Consider the following 14215-nt stretch of genomic DNA (forward strand, 5'->3'; position numbering starts at 1 on the left):
GGAAGCTTTTAGCTTTTGCTATACTTTATCAAAAATAACCCAAACACTCAGTCGGATGTAGAAAGCCATTTATACTAAAGGAATGAATCTTAATTTTTTTTTTTTTTTTTTAATAGTCTCTAGCTTCAGAGTTCTTGGGGAGACAGATTTGTTCCCATCTTTGTGTACACTGCAGCCCACAATTAGACACTGGCTGGTGAAGACCCAAAAAAGTACTTTCATTTACATTCATAGTAAGTGGCAATTTTGGAGAAGGCCTAGGGACCGGCCAATCCTTGCTGAGTTTCCTATGCCTTCCAAGAGTAGATCTGACTAATTCAACCTAGGATCCATTCCCAGCAATTACTGGGATCCTGAGTAGTGAGGATTTCAAACCCCATTTTCTGTGTGCTTTAAACTTGCCTCAAAATAAATAACAAACCGAGAAAGCAGTCAGTACATACTGATTCCATGCACTTTAATTTGGAACAAAAAAGGGCTTCACACATTTTCATAAAGGTCTCTTCTGGGCTGAATCACTAGTCATAAAATGTACTTTTATGCTATTATCCCTGAAAAGAAATTAATTTGGAATTCAATTGTATGTGTCAATCGGCTGTGAATAAATTACGAACATCATGACCCTACCGAGAAGGCACTGAACCATTTATTTTTATATGGAGAGCTTTAAATATTTTACAACCCTTCTCCCCAACAATCTAAACACATGCCTTTAAAACCAGCAATTAATAGTGTATCACTGGCTATGACAGAAGAACAACACACAGAGTAAGCAGTATATTATCCCAGCAAACTAGGTTCTCTAGAAACCCATGTCTATCATCTAGGGTGATGGCATAGCTATCAACAGACAGCAAAATACTCGAGGCTGAGTTTACACACACACACAAAAGACAGACTAGTTACTCCAGCTGGTACTATAATTATATTTTATTTATTTTTTTTAAAAAAATGAAGTCACAACTTTCTGTTAATGAAAAGTGAACTGGAATTTTTGCCTGAACTCTTAACTCTAAACATACCAAAGTAAGCATAGTAAAAGTCAACCTTAGACTGGAAACAACTGTAAACTAAGGTTTATATTGCCATATCAAAAGCTGAGTTAAAATAGAACAAATAAAAAAACGCAGTCAACAAGCATCATATTCTTCTTCAAAGATCAAGAGGTTGTGAACAAAAGCCCAACCTCCATTACATTTTCTTCAGTTGGTTAGAAAGACCATGAAGTAAAAAAAAATCATCTAAGCAACTGCAGAAACTGAGCTAGAGGGATGAGACAGCCTTGAATTTCTCTTACAGACTTCTTTTTTACTAAAAAGGAATGAGACGTGAGAAACATTGACCAGATGAATGCATGACTGGACTACTATGACAAAAATGTATTGTGGCAATTCAGTTACCTGAGAAAAATAGTTATCAGTATTGCAGAAATCTTTTTAAGTTCTCAAATGACATTAAAATGACCCAGTACACTTTGAAATATGTGATCCCAGTGACTAGCCAGAGATCTAGGAATACATATTTCTATATTAAAAGTGATAAACATAAGCAGAAAAATACCTGAAACAATTAAAAGGCACTTTTAGCTGGCACGTGTTTTGCTATATGCTACAGAAAACCGAGTCAGATACAACATTATATTGAATCTTGTAGTGGTCCAAGCAGCATAATGGTATACACTGTTAAATACACACACTTGACATAGTCAGTTTGCAACGTCAGCATAGTTAACACAGGAAGAAATCCACATTCTTTTTTGATGTAAACAGTAAGGTTTCTAATAAAGACATTTTCATTTTAGACATTATTATTATATGTTTAACATTATTGCCGTGCAACATGTTCTAAAAGTTTTATGACACTTCGGTATATCCTTAGGCAAGAAACAGTCACGATAAGCCATTTGGAGAGAAATTCTCAAGTCATTGGGTCTAGTGCTGCACACACTGCACACGCCAGATGTTTGTATATAAAAAGTAACTTTATTCAAATACCCGTAGTCCTCTGCATGAAGATCTGACCCTCAAGTTTTAAGAGGCACAGAAACTGAGGTGCATGCTAACTACAGCATTTAAAAGTGAGACCTATTATTTTACCTCATTTCAAGAGGTGGCTTTCAAAGACAGCTAGATGACTGAAGTGTAAGTCCCGCTAGAAATCAAGAGCTGTCCCCACCATCATTTCAACATGGTTGTTAAATTCAGACTGATTAAAAAAAAAAGTAAATCTAGGCTTTCCTTATGGATTGACTCTCATTCTTTGCATTTCAGAGAAACCACCTGCTGGAAACAATCTGTTTTCTTTCCCTCTTTTTTTATCTGTATTAACCGAACATCTCTAACAGGTGAAGTGAAAAGCATTAGTAAACAGCTGGATGACCACACCATTATTTCTTCATTGAATCCTTACTCTTACTTGAGTCAAAAGCACAAGATATTAATAAAATGTGAATGCTACAGGCATCTGAACAGAAGCACAAACTGGTTTAGACTTCTGAAATGTTTTTTGTAAAAAAAGCAAAGAAAATACAGTTATGGTGTAGGTTCACACAGTGCTATCCGAGTATAACAACATCAGATGGAAATTAGAGAAAGCCCGTAACTTCTGAACTAGAAGAGCCCAAGCTCAAGCCTTCACACTGATTTACATACACAGCGCTCTTCCAGGAGGCTTACGTGGTCTTTCACTACACTTGCACAGCCACCAGCATGCTAAATACAATGAATTTTCAAGCAGCAAGTGGTGGAAATGACAGCGTCCCCTCCTCTGCTCAGACATTAGCAGATTGCTTAGACAACTGTGCAACCTGGAGCTGCCTTGAGATGGTGGTGTAGGCTACACCTTCCAGGAATCACCAACCAACACTCAGGAAAAAAATGACTTGAGAGAGGAGGAGATACTGGACAAAACAGTCTATTTCCCCAGTCTATTTAAGCTGGCAGTTAGGAATTAATTTTCCTGATGGCTTTATAATAAAAAGCAGGAGTGTACCTTTGCCACCTGTTTCACAACCGGAAGTGCGTGCAGTCCTGGAGTGTCTCAACAGTTTTTGAGTTTGCTAGATATTCACTCAAACTGAAAGCTATCAACAGTTGAAGTTTAAAAAAAACCAAACAACCAAACACATACACAAAATAAAACAACATCAAAACACATTTGATAACAACACTCATCTTCATCTTTTTCTTCCCTAGACTCCTGTCCTTATGGTCACCTGTATTCCACAGGAAACTGCTATACCTGGCATAAAATTACTCCACTAAACCGTCCTGTTCCTTATTTTCCAGCAAGGACATGCTTGTATCTCCATTATTCTTTTCCGTTGTATCTCCATTGTCCTCTGGTTGCCCTGATTTCTGATGAGCAAATGTGTAAGCGTCATGGTCTGTGTCCATCAGAGGTGGAGGTTCCTCAGTGTTAGAAGAGCGTTTAATGTCTTTTCTAAAGGAGAATGGAGGTGGAGAAGGTGGCAAGCTACCAACAGGTCCATCAAAAGGCCGGTACACATCAACTTCTGGAGTGACTGAGCCATTGGATTCCTTCAGCAAGTGCCCGTAGACCACAGCATCATCAATAACTGCATAGACATGAGACTCGTTGTTTTTCCTCTCTTTTGGGAATAAGCCTCGTTTTCCAGGCATCTGGGTATTCACGTTAGAATTGTACACTCCCACCATGGGATTCTGGCTTTTCTTCTTCCTGTTGCAGAGTTGAAATTGTTAACAGTTCAGAACAACGCATGGCTGGGGTGTTTGAACTCAATAACAGCAGCTTCCATTTACCCATCCCAACCACCCAGGCTCAGGCAGCCTACATTGAAGGCTTTACTTGCAGTCTTAGGAAAAACTACTCTTCAGTCTAGACATGTTTGGGTTTGGGGTTTTTTTTGCAAAACAGAAAATAAGTTCACAGTATTTAGTTACCTACTGCTGTTCTGCTGACCCCGAAGTTTGCAAGATTAACTCCAACGGCCTCCCAAGTACAGGGTTGCCAGCTGTGCAGCGTACAGAGTCTCCCAACATCCACAAACACTAATAGGATCAGAGGCCATCAGATCCTCACAAAACAAGGCTGAGAGTTGCTGAAGACCAGTAAGATACTGGGTTCTCTATAAGTGTCGAATGAATTTTTCTAGATTGCACTTTCTGGAGTGACTGTCCCTAAGGTAGGAAGGCCAAACAAAGGCTGAACTGAAGATTTTTAAGCCTGTATTTGTAAAGTCTTTCCCGTGCTCATAACTGCTCTAGTCATCATATTGCACAAATTAATTCCAGCTCTACAGCTTCAGGAGGCAATCACCCTGCCAGCACTGAGCGTACATGTATCAGAAACCCCAAGCTACCGATAGCTTCAGACTCTGCTTGCATGAACAATGCTATATACATTTGCTTTGCACAACCTACTTCTCTCTCCATGGGCTCATTTCATAGAAAAATGCTCCCACTTGATGTGCAAAGTCCAGAAGAAGTTGCTGGAGGTCATGTAGATGAAAGATAGCTCTTAGTATATCTGAGTGAGTTTACAGCTTGTCTGAACAAAGCCTTGTCTAGAGCCACAGGCACAGCAACCACATTCATTGCGATTTCATTTCACAGGAATTGCTGATGAAATCCAACCAATACCTTACTTCCAGGACAGCCAGAAGCCTGTCCTAAGTAAAGCCAATAGGCAATACGCTGGGGTGGAAGTAATGCAACTCAAGGAATGGTGCTCTACTCTTAAAGTCAATCAATTTAGAGTAAAGCAGCATTTTTGGAGGTGCACTACTTCAACCACCAGCACGATGTCCACCTCATACTTCAGACCCTTAATCAAGGGATTTATATCAACACGTGAAACGGGAGGCCCCAGCAGCTCTCCTGAAACGCCTTCTTGAACTGCTGAATTACACATGCCAAGTTACGAACTTACTTCTTCTTAACGCAGCACACAGTGAGTCCAATAGCCATGAGAACTCCAGCCCCAGCCACCACAGCAAGTATCACTCCTAGGTCTGCAAACAGACAAGGTACAAGGACACTGAGCGAGAGAGAACAAACATTCAGCTTTGTCCTAAAAGCCAGCTGGGTTTGAACCTCCTCAAGACTTTCTAAGCATACTAGCTGCTGGCAGAGCAGGAGTTTCCAAGCTGTGCTCACCACAGGGTAACACAAGCCATTTCCAAGAGGTTGGAAGCTAAGCAATGACAAACTCCTGCTGCTAGCAGTGGAGCACACCCAAAAAATCCAACCAAAAAACCCACCACCCACCTCCAAGAATTCAACACAGTTCACTGGCTGCGAAACTTACCTGCAACATCTCACGTGCCTCTGGCTGAATAGGTGGGGAAGAAAAAAAAAGTGCAGAGACAGACAGAGAGGGACTCAACAAAGGAAACAGTGACATTTCACCAACTTCCTTTCAATACAATCCTTTCCTCTGAAACACACAAATTGTGTGGGTTTTGACCTGGAGCATGCTTGTTGACCTGGAGTTTTAAGTGTCATAAAATTGATCAGGAAAGTCCACATGTGAGCAAAGAAAAATGCTGCATGTTAGAAGAACTATACATTGCAAAAAAAGAAAAAGAGGGGAAAAAAAAAGAAATTAATTTGATACTGTTTCAGTTCTAGCCTGTGTAAATACTTCTACAGACAGCAGTCTCCCACAGATGAAGAGGAAGTGCAAATGTGAAGCAAATTTACATGAGCAAAGCCTACCTGAAAAATGCCTTTTTTTTTAATTATTTATGTTTCAGGGAGATGAAAGACACCAAGAATCCAGATTTTGCTGTTAGTAGTCAGTGCACTCTCCGCTAAATTGTCAGAACTGCCCCAGGGATGATTTCTTGCTCATGTGAACACTGAGACTAATTGAACTGCTAACACAAAGTAAAAACTACTTGGATGAATACATTTGCATAATCAAATCCCAAGTTGTTCACCGGGTCTGTGACCCTGGGAGGGGAAAAAACATCACTTGATCTTCTTATACTTTCTGGCTGTGATCTCCAATTTAAAAAGCTAAATTAAATAAAGAAAATAAAATCCAGTCTTACTCCCTCCGAGCCCTGCAATCCCATCTCGAAAAAAACACCCCAACCACATTAAAAGCTCTCGTTCCTCCCCAGCCTGTAGAAGTACCCAGCCATAACTCTCAGAAGTTTGAGGGACAGGTATTTCTAAAGGCAAGGATCTCATAAAACCCAGCCCCAAGGTGGGCCAGCATCCATTACTGTTCCCACAAGGGAAAGCAAGGAAATGAGCGGAAAGCAAACCACCACAACCTTACAGGACTCACCTATCTGCTTGTCAGCAAAAGTCACCCAGAACTGCAAGGTCAGCTGTGTCTTATCCACAGGTTTACAGTTGGAGACATTTACCCAGAAGTTGTGATACATATTTCGGGGCTTGGGCAGAAGCTCATCCTCACGGCGCACGGTTTCCTCTGCCCCCGATGTCTCTTCCTTTATGTTGACATAGGCACGGCCTGTCTCACAAGCAATGCCCATGCGGTCCTTGGAGAACCCTAGGTGGGCAACTTGTTTACTGGGCACGATGACGTGCCAGGATATGGAGACATAAGGAGGTAGACCGTATGGCCAGTTGGGAGTCTGCAAGTAAACTTTAGCTTTTGGATCTGGACTCACAGTGAAAATGCACTCATCTGTAATAAAGGAAAGGAATAAAGGACTGAAAACTTAGTTTTGATATTTACTTTTTTTTAAACAACAAAAAAAAGCTTTCTCTTTCAGCACGTAAAATTATCTGGTCTTTCTTCTCCACAATAAAAATACCAGCGACTAGCAAATTCATAGAGTCAACTGCATCTCAATATCAGCAATACAACTCACCTATCACCCCTTTCACATCAGTAATTATCCCAATTAGCACAGATATATCTGCAGAATTTCCCACAAACAACTATCTGCCATATGGAGCACAAAGGTCCTTCCTTCTTCCAGGAATAAGCCACCTCATTGATTCACATAAAGACTGATCTTAGCAATGGCTCCAGGACTAGACTCTAAAGAACTGAACTCTTATCTTTCTTTGTTGATATGTGCTCTAACAAGCATATTGACAGATCCAACACTGTACAACAAAATAGTACAAACCACTGCCTTACCTTTAATATGTGGCACAAAAGACATTTTCAGATCCTGATGGTTAGACTCATTGAGGAATCCTTTACCAAACGTTTTTAAGGATATGGTGACATTATTCCTCATCTGAATCTTTTCTATGGATCCACCAGGACAGAATATACCAACATTCAACTCCGTCTCTGAGGTGGCACTAACAATGCTGTAACTGTAGCTTGTGTTGCACCTCTGCTCTGGGACGTGCTGCTGAAGTTTCAAGGACGGAGATGTAATTTCTATGTTGATCAGATCAGGAGCCAAGAGCCTCCAAATAAACTTATGCAGTCGAATCGGCAGTTGGGTAATAGCCTTGGGCACCGAAAGGGAATAGATCTTCTTCTGACACCACTGAAGATCAACACAGCCTGCGATCACAAAAACAAGTCCCAAGGGTTGTAATTTTTCTTGCAGAGGAAATACTTAGGAAAAGCAAGTTTTCCTGCGTACCAGAGTACTGTCAGTTTTGTGATACAGACACAGATAAGTGTTTACCCTCTCTTAGTAACCTTTACTCAAACATCTATCATTTGTAGTTAAAGATCTTTCCTTAAAAGGGTGCAGGATGCCAAAGAAACCAACAGACACAAACATACTCAATTTCTCACTCAAGATATTACTTTTGCTGTATCATTGGCTGACTGGGCCACAATTGCAAACTAGCCAAAGTCCAGATATATGCTTTAAAACTCTTTCTCTACTGGTAGTTGAAAGCATTTGGGAAAACTCTACACCAAGTGGACATGAGAGCAGCACAAAATGCATTCCTGGTGGCCACCCTGGTCCTGCATTTTCATGGGCAGATTTACGGCTCTCCTGTTCAGTTTCCCTATTTTACAGTTTTCAGCAAGAAGATTCTTAGGTGCCTTCTGTCTTTTCCCTTCTAGGAATAGCTACGCAGTTTCTATTTTTAAAGGTAGAATGACGTGGCAAACAACAAGGTCATCTCCAGATTCACTGTACCCGTTCCCCAGCTGGCTGACACCTCGTTTCCAACCTCACTATTTAAAGCCCAAATAAAAGAAAAGGTTTGGCTGACCGCTGGGGAAAAGCATGCAAAAAACATTCCCTAGGAAACAACATTAAGCCACTTTTGTCATACCTATGCCTTTTTCAGCTGTGATCCTCAGACGGGACAAGTCCTTGCACAGAAAGGAGATCTTGTAGACGGTGCCAGACACTAAAGTCATGACGCGGTCGCAGGTGCGAGGATCCTTACAGATCAGGCATATCGGTTCAGACATGAGCGGGATGTGGCTGGGCCACCCTTCGAAGTGTATCGTTACAGTCATATTCCATTCCTTGCTCAGGTCAACCAAATGGGTGACATCTGCAATGAAAAACACTCCAGAGTAATTACTGGCAAGAAGTGTGGTGTGAAGCAGAACTTCCTCCATCTCTTCTCACTCCGTTAGAGGAGCAGCTGTTATAACTATTTCTATATTAGCTAAGAAAACACTATTTACTTCTTTCCATCAGTGTAATACAAACTTGGACAGTATTGTATCACTACTCTCATTTAGAAGTTTGAGCCTTTCCACACACAAAACCCATTTCCCCACCACTTTCCAGCTACAACAGGGTAAGACGTATGCTAGCCTCTTTTGCACAGGTCAGGCTATAATGTAAGGAGCTCAACCAACTATGTTAGATTTGTTTTCCCTAACAGTTTTCTTGTATTTCTTTTAAAGTCAGCTCTACCGATCACACAACAGTCGACCAGAAAAAAGGTTCTCCTTTCTCAAATTTTGTATTTATTGCAAGATTGCCATCTCAGCTAACTTTTTGTTAGTTTAGGTTTTTCAGAGCCAAGCTGAAGAAAATTGTCCAAAGTCAGTAATTAAGCACATCTGGTTGTCTGGAGTCAGTAAAGATTAAGCTAATTTAAATGCAATACCAATATGGTTCAAAAGGGAAAAAAACTGCCAAGTACTGTAGTTCAGCAGAAGTGCTGGCAGTCACCATGAAGGTCACTGGAGCCTCCAAAGACACTTCCTAAAAGTCTCTTCTGTTTGGCAGTTAAAAGCATACAGAAATGCCACAAATTATCAAAATCTGTCACCATGCCGGTGGGAAGGCTGAGGACCAAGCCTTGCTAGACTGCTTGGTTTCCTTCAACGGCATGACTGAACTACCACACTGCCCTTCTATTTAATTGCTCAAAATCATTCTTCCAGAAACATTTTCTGACTAGCTGTAAAAAGCAAACCTGAGGGCTGGCAGAGATAACACTGAAAAGTAAAGAGCACCTTCCCCTTCCTCAACACTGGCCTCCACGTCTCTTGCAGTCCACCTGTTTCCCCATACCCCACCACACACCAGCTATAACGCCCTCTGACCTCGCTGGTCCTGAGGTGCCCGGGTGCATACAGCAACCATTGTCCCTGGCACCCTCTCTCTAACGTTGAGATTCAACTCAAAGATCTGCTTAAGGAGGCATGTACCAAGGCCAAAACTGCTCAATATTTTCACTAGCGGGACAGATGATGGGATGGAGTGCACCCTCAGCAAGTTTGCAAGAGTGGGGCTGGAAAGCAGGTTTGCAGAAAGACCTGGGGGTCCTGGTTGACACCAAGTGGAATATGAGCCAGCAACACGTCGCTGCAGCAAAGGTGGCCAACAGCTACCTAGGCTATGCTTGAAAGCATCAACAGTAGGTTGAGCAAGGTGACTCTCCCACTCTGCTAAAGCACTGGTGAGACATCTGCAAGTGCTGGGTCACGTTCTGGGCTCCCCAGTACAAGAGAGACATGGATGTACTGGAATAAGGCCAAAGACGCTTAAGGGATTGGAGCACCTGTCATACAAGAGGAGACCAAGAGAGCTGGGACTGTTTAGCTGAAGAAGGTGGCTCAGGGGGATGTGTGTGCACGTGTGTGTAAACAATATGGTGCCAGACTCTTCTCAGTGGTGCCCAGTGACAGGGCAAGAAGCACAAACCGAAATACAGGAAATTCTGCTTAAGCATAAAAAAAAAAAAATATCCAAAAATAATGCAAGTGTGGTCAAACACTGGAACAGGTTCCCCAGAGAAATTGTGAAGTCTTTGGAGATACTCAAAGCCCAGGTGGACACAGTCCTAGGCAACCTATTCTATCTGTCCCTGTGTGAGCAGGAGGATGGACTAGATGATCTCCAGAAGTCTCTGTCAACCTCAGCCATTCTGCAAGTCTGTGATATCCTAGATGACTTGCTACAGCAAGTCAGAACAACAGGGGTAAGTAGGGATGACAAACACCTTCTCCCACCTAAGCTAATGACAGCTGCAAATACTTGCAACATCTGGAAGGGGGAGAGGAAAGGAAAGAGGGGAAAAAATTCCAAGACCATGGCCATAGCCTAGTTCACAAAGATTAACTATATCTGATTGACACAGCATCCTTATGCTGTTAACAAGGCATGTGTGTCTGATGTCAAAGAGAGGACAGATTAAACAAAATATATATATATATACTTCTTACTCTTAATTTTATATTTTCATCTATGGATCTCAAAAGCATAAATAGCAGGTGAATAAAATAGCTTTCTTCTGTATGAGAAATCAGGCACACAAAAAGACAAGAGGTGAGGTGGAAAATCTCCAAGCCATTGCCACAACCAGGCACAGAACCTAGGATTACTACCATAGGGTTATTCATTCTTCAGAGTTTTTTATTTTTTTGCAGCAGCAGCTAAACACAGAGATGGTTAGATCAAGAAATTATTTTGATTTGAAAGAGCTATACTTTCCTTTTATTTAATGATAAGCATTGCAGACAGCTGTTGAATACCCAAATGTTCGGGAAGCTTTGAGAATATGCAGATAGCAATGCATTTTTAATAAGTCATGTTTAACTTGCACATTGTAGACAGGATTTTTTGTTTTTCTTTTTTTTAAATAAAAGTTTCAATATTATCCTGAGGGCTGAATTTGAATCTTTCATGGAGCTTATATAACTAGGAAATCACTCCTGAAATCCTATAAAATCCCTAGAGAAACCACTGTTGTCTCTCAAATCCAAGTGGTTTATTACTTGCATTTCATTCCATAAATGACAACCTGTTTTTTATTTTTTTAGGTGATTATCGTCCTATCTACTGGTCATGAATATATTAAAATTCCTCTTTGCTTTCCAAAGTAGAAGGGAGATAAAGCTGATTAAGTGAATGTAATGTTTTCACTCTGTTTGGCTTCTAAGGTGCAACACAAAATAAGTGTAAGCAAACATGATTTGGTTAACAACAATTTCAGGAGGATTTGCAGTTCATGAACGGAGCCAGACTAGACAAAGAACTGAGGATTACAGTGGTGAGATGCTACAGACCCTTTCTGGATACGTGACTTCAAGGTACAGGCTATTCAAACTCCATTCCCTCTAAAATGACTTGAAGCTGCTAAGTAGCTCCTGCTGCAGTGGTAGTCCAGAACGTGGACTTCCCTCCACCTGCTCCTCTCAAGGGCACCTTGACTATTAACCTCCACCATGAACTGAGGTCAGAGCTAAGAACCTAGAGGATAAATTACTTATTTCACAGCTCATTACCTAGCCAGGCCTTTTATTTCTGTTTTTCGATAGATGCTGTGGTATTACAAACCATTTTGTTAAGCCTGTCTGAATTTAGGGCAAGAAAACAGGAAAAAAAAAATTTTCTTAGTGTAGCAACAAGCATCAAGAAACCTAAAGAACATCCAAATGTGTAGGGGATATTATCATTGGAGTATCTTATTGACAGCTTCCACGTCTAGAGTGACAAAGTCATGCTAGAAGATGTTCAGGCTTCCCTAGGAAGCGAAGGAAGGAAGCGAAGGAAAAATGCATATTGATTCTCTTAGTAATATGAAGACAATTTTACATCTCCAATTTTACTAGTTCATGCTATGGATCCTGACCAGCTGTGACAGCAGGTTTCACCTGGCTTATCGCAACTGCTTATGTACAGAGCAGAAACCTGGACTCACATCTTAAGAATTATCTTTAAAACATTGAATCTTACAGCTGAAAATAAAACTGTCCAAGTAAGCGTGCACTTGATTTCTGTACTGGAGAACAGGCAGCGACACGTAAGCCTGGACAATTTCGATCCAGCAGTTATGGTCCTTGCCCGATACCTGGATCGGAGCCCCAGAGGGGACACAGTCGCAAGGAAAAGCTGCGCGGTGCTTAGCTTTACTTATACAACATGCAAAACCTGATACTGCAGGTGTAAAAGGTATTTTTCAATTACGTGATGCGAGCACTAGAAAAGGAAAGGAATTTTCCACCTACAAGACACATTGTAAAATCTGCAATGGAGCTTTATACCCCATTGCAAATTACAAATTTCAGCATCTCCATCCGCCTTGCCATAAAGACGGCTGGTGGTACCCAGGGTGCCAAAACAGGCCTCAGCAACCTACCTCCTTAAACTCAAGGAAGGTCCAAAGTTCAGGAAAAAAAAAAAAAATTACATAAACCATAATTTATCTTCCTTGTGCTGCTGAGCCCAGGCATCTGTAAGCAAAAGCAACGGAAGGGGCAGGCAGGTACTTACTCTCATCAAGCTGCGGGTGCTGAACGATGACTTGGAAGAGCAAGCGGAGGATGCCCGGGTTCTGAGCATCCTGATCGCAGCCCTGCAGGGACAGGTTGAAACTGCCAGCAATATTGGCAGGCTGGCTGTCGCTCAGCTTGAACACCTCTGGGTTGCTGAGGGAGCCGGGGATGTAGTACTCCACCCTCTCCTCTTTCCTTTCGCAGTTGGAGAGGCTGTAGTTGTGGAAAAAGACACTTGCTCTCATGTTGGAAGGAACCACAAACTGCCACGTCATGAGCTCGTCTTCTGGAAAGCCCAGTGGATAGTTTGGGGACATCAGGGTGATTGAAGACTCTCCCTTCAAAATGGATTCAATAATGCATAACCCTAAAACATGGGGGAAGAAAACCATACCAAAAAAGTTGCAATTAAAGGAGACACATTGGCACATGTAGCATCCTAGCAGCAGAGTATTTCTATTTTGACAGTAAGATCATCCACTTCAGCTACAGGTTAGCTTATTATAAAACCCTTCGACTAAAACATATACTTGAGTTGATGCTTTTGTCTTCAATTACAGAAAAGGTAAGGTTATATTCATGCTGTACTTTCAGTTAAGTGGGTTCACCTCGCAAGAAGGTGAACAATCTTTTTTTTTTTTTTGAAAGATGCTAGTTCCAACTTCTGCTCCTGGCTTTACAAGAGCAAACACGCAACCTGACAACTACTTCTGCTTCATTAGGTTTCAAGAAACAAAAGATGCGAGCTTTTATACCAGCATGGAGCTCTCCATCCAAAAACCTCCCAGATTTAACAAAAACAATCCAGCAAAGAGCCTCAAATATGCATGACAAAATATGAATGTGAACCATGGAGACTGTGTAAGACACTTCATGCTTTGCAGACTCTTGGCAGTGTGAAGTTGGGTACACAGAGATTACAGTCCTGCTCTAGGACTCCAGCGATGATGTGCAACTGTGAGGAGTGCCAGGAGTTACAAAAACTCGTGTTCTAGAAGCTCGAACCTGGACAAGATCCCTTTTACAACTGATGGCAACAACTCCAGAATTCAAGTAAAGAGCAAGAACATCTCCCAAAGAGGGTTTGTCACAGGATCACCAAGTAACCCACTGATTGCTATATAATATTCCAGGTATTTTAATAAGATTATTACACAACGTTTTATGTTACTGTGCAGGTTGAAACAGATAGCTGTATTTAAGCAGCCTCATGTGCCTTCCAGGCACTGCTTCCCCTTTGTCCCATCTTCCTCTCTTGAAGGGAGGCACTGGTTTAAGACTCCAGCAAGTTAAGGAAGCTTTATTTAAAAATAAACAAACCCAACTACACACTGCAACCAGCAAATAACTCTCTTGGCTCATTCTAATTATGCTATTTAGTCTCACCTAGCTGAAAGCACAAAAACAATAGAGCAGGTACGTTTAAGTTTTAGGTAGTTTAAAGACGATTGAAAGTGAGCAATGTGCACCAAAAGCAGCAACACAGTAGTTTTCATAATTATTAACCAAACTGAGATATTTTGACCCCAGAAGAGCTACCAAACTAGAAAACACCCAACAACAGCTTTTAGACAAACATGAA

General features: G+C 41.3%; 1 protein-coding gene across 3 annotated transcripts in view; it reads right to left on the reverse strand.

Moving 5' to 3' along the window:
• Nucleotides 1–632: 632 nt before the first annotated feature.
• CDCP1 (CUB domain containing protein 1) overlaps nt 633–14215 on the reverse strand; it is a 29879-nt gene continuing 16296 nt past the window's right edge. For 2 of the 3 annotated variants that reach the window (XM_075745599.1, XM_075745600.1), the window contains 6 exons: nt 12632–13000; nt 8223–8450; nt 7108–7488; nt 6280–6645; nt 4912–4993; nt 894–3699 (listed from right to left, as the gene is read on the reverse strand). In XM_075745599.1, coding sequence (XP_075601714.1) covers nt 3252–3699; nt 4912–4993; nt 6280–6645; nt 7108–7488; nt 8223–8450; nt 12632–13000 — 1874 coding nt within the window. In that variant the 3' untranslated portion in view covers nt 894–3251. Of the gene's footprint in view, nt 3700–4911; nt 4994–6279; nt 6646–7107; nt 7489–8222; nt 8451–12631; nt 13001–14215 lie in introns of all 3 variants that reach the window. The other variant, XM_075745598.1, reaches the window with a different exon arrangement.

The sequence above is a fragment of the Balearica regulorum genome, chromosome 2, assembly GCF_011004875.1.
Source record: "Balearica regulorum gibbericeps isolate bBalReg1 chromosome 2, bBalReg1.pri, whole genome shotgun sequence".
In the NCBI taxonomy this organism is placed as follows: domain Eukaryota; kingdom Metazoa; phylum Chordata; class Aves; order Gruiformes; family Gruidae; genus Balearica; species Balearica regulorum.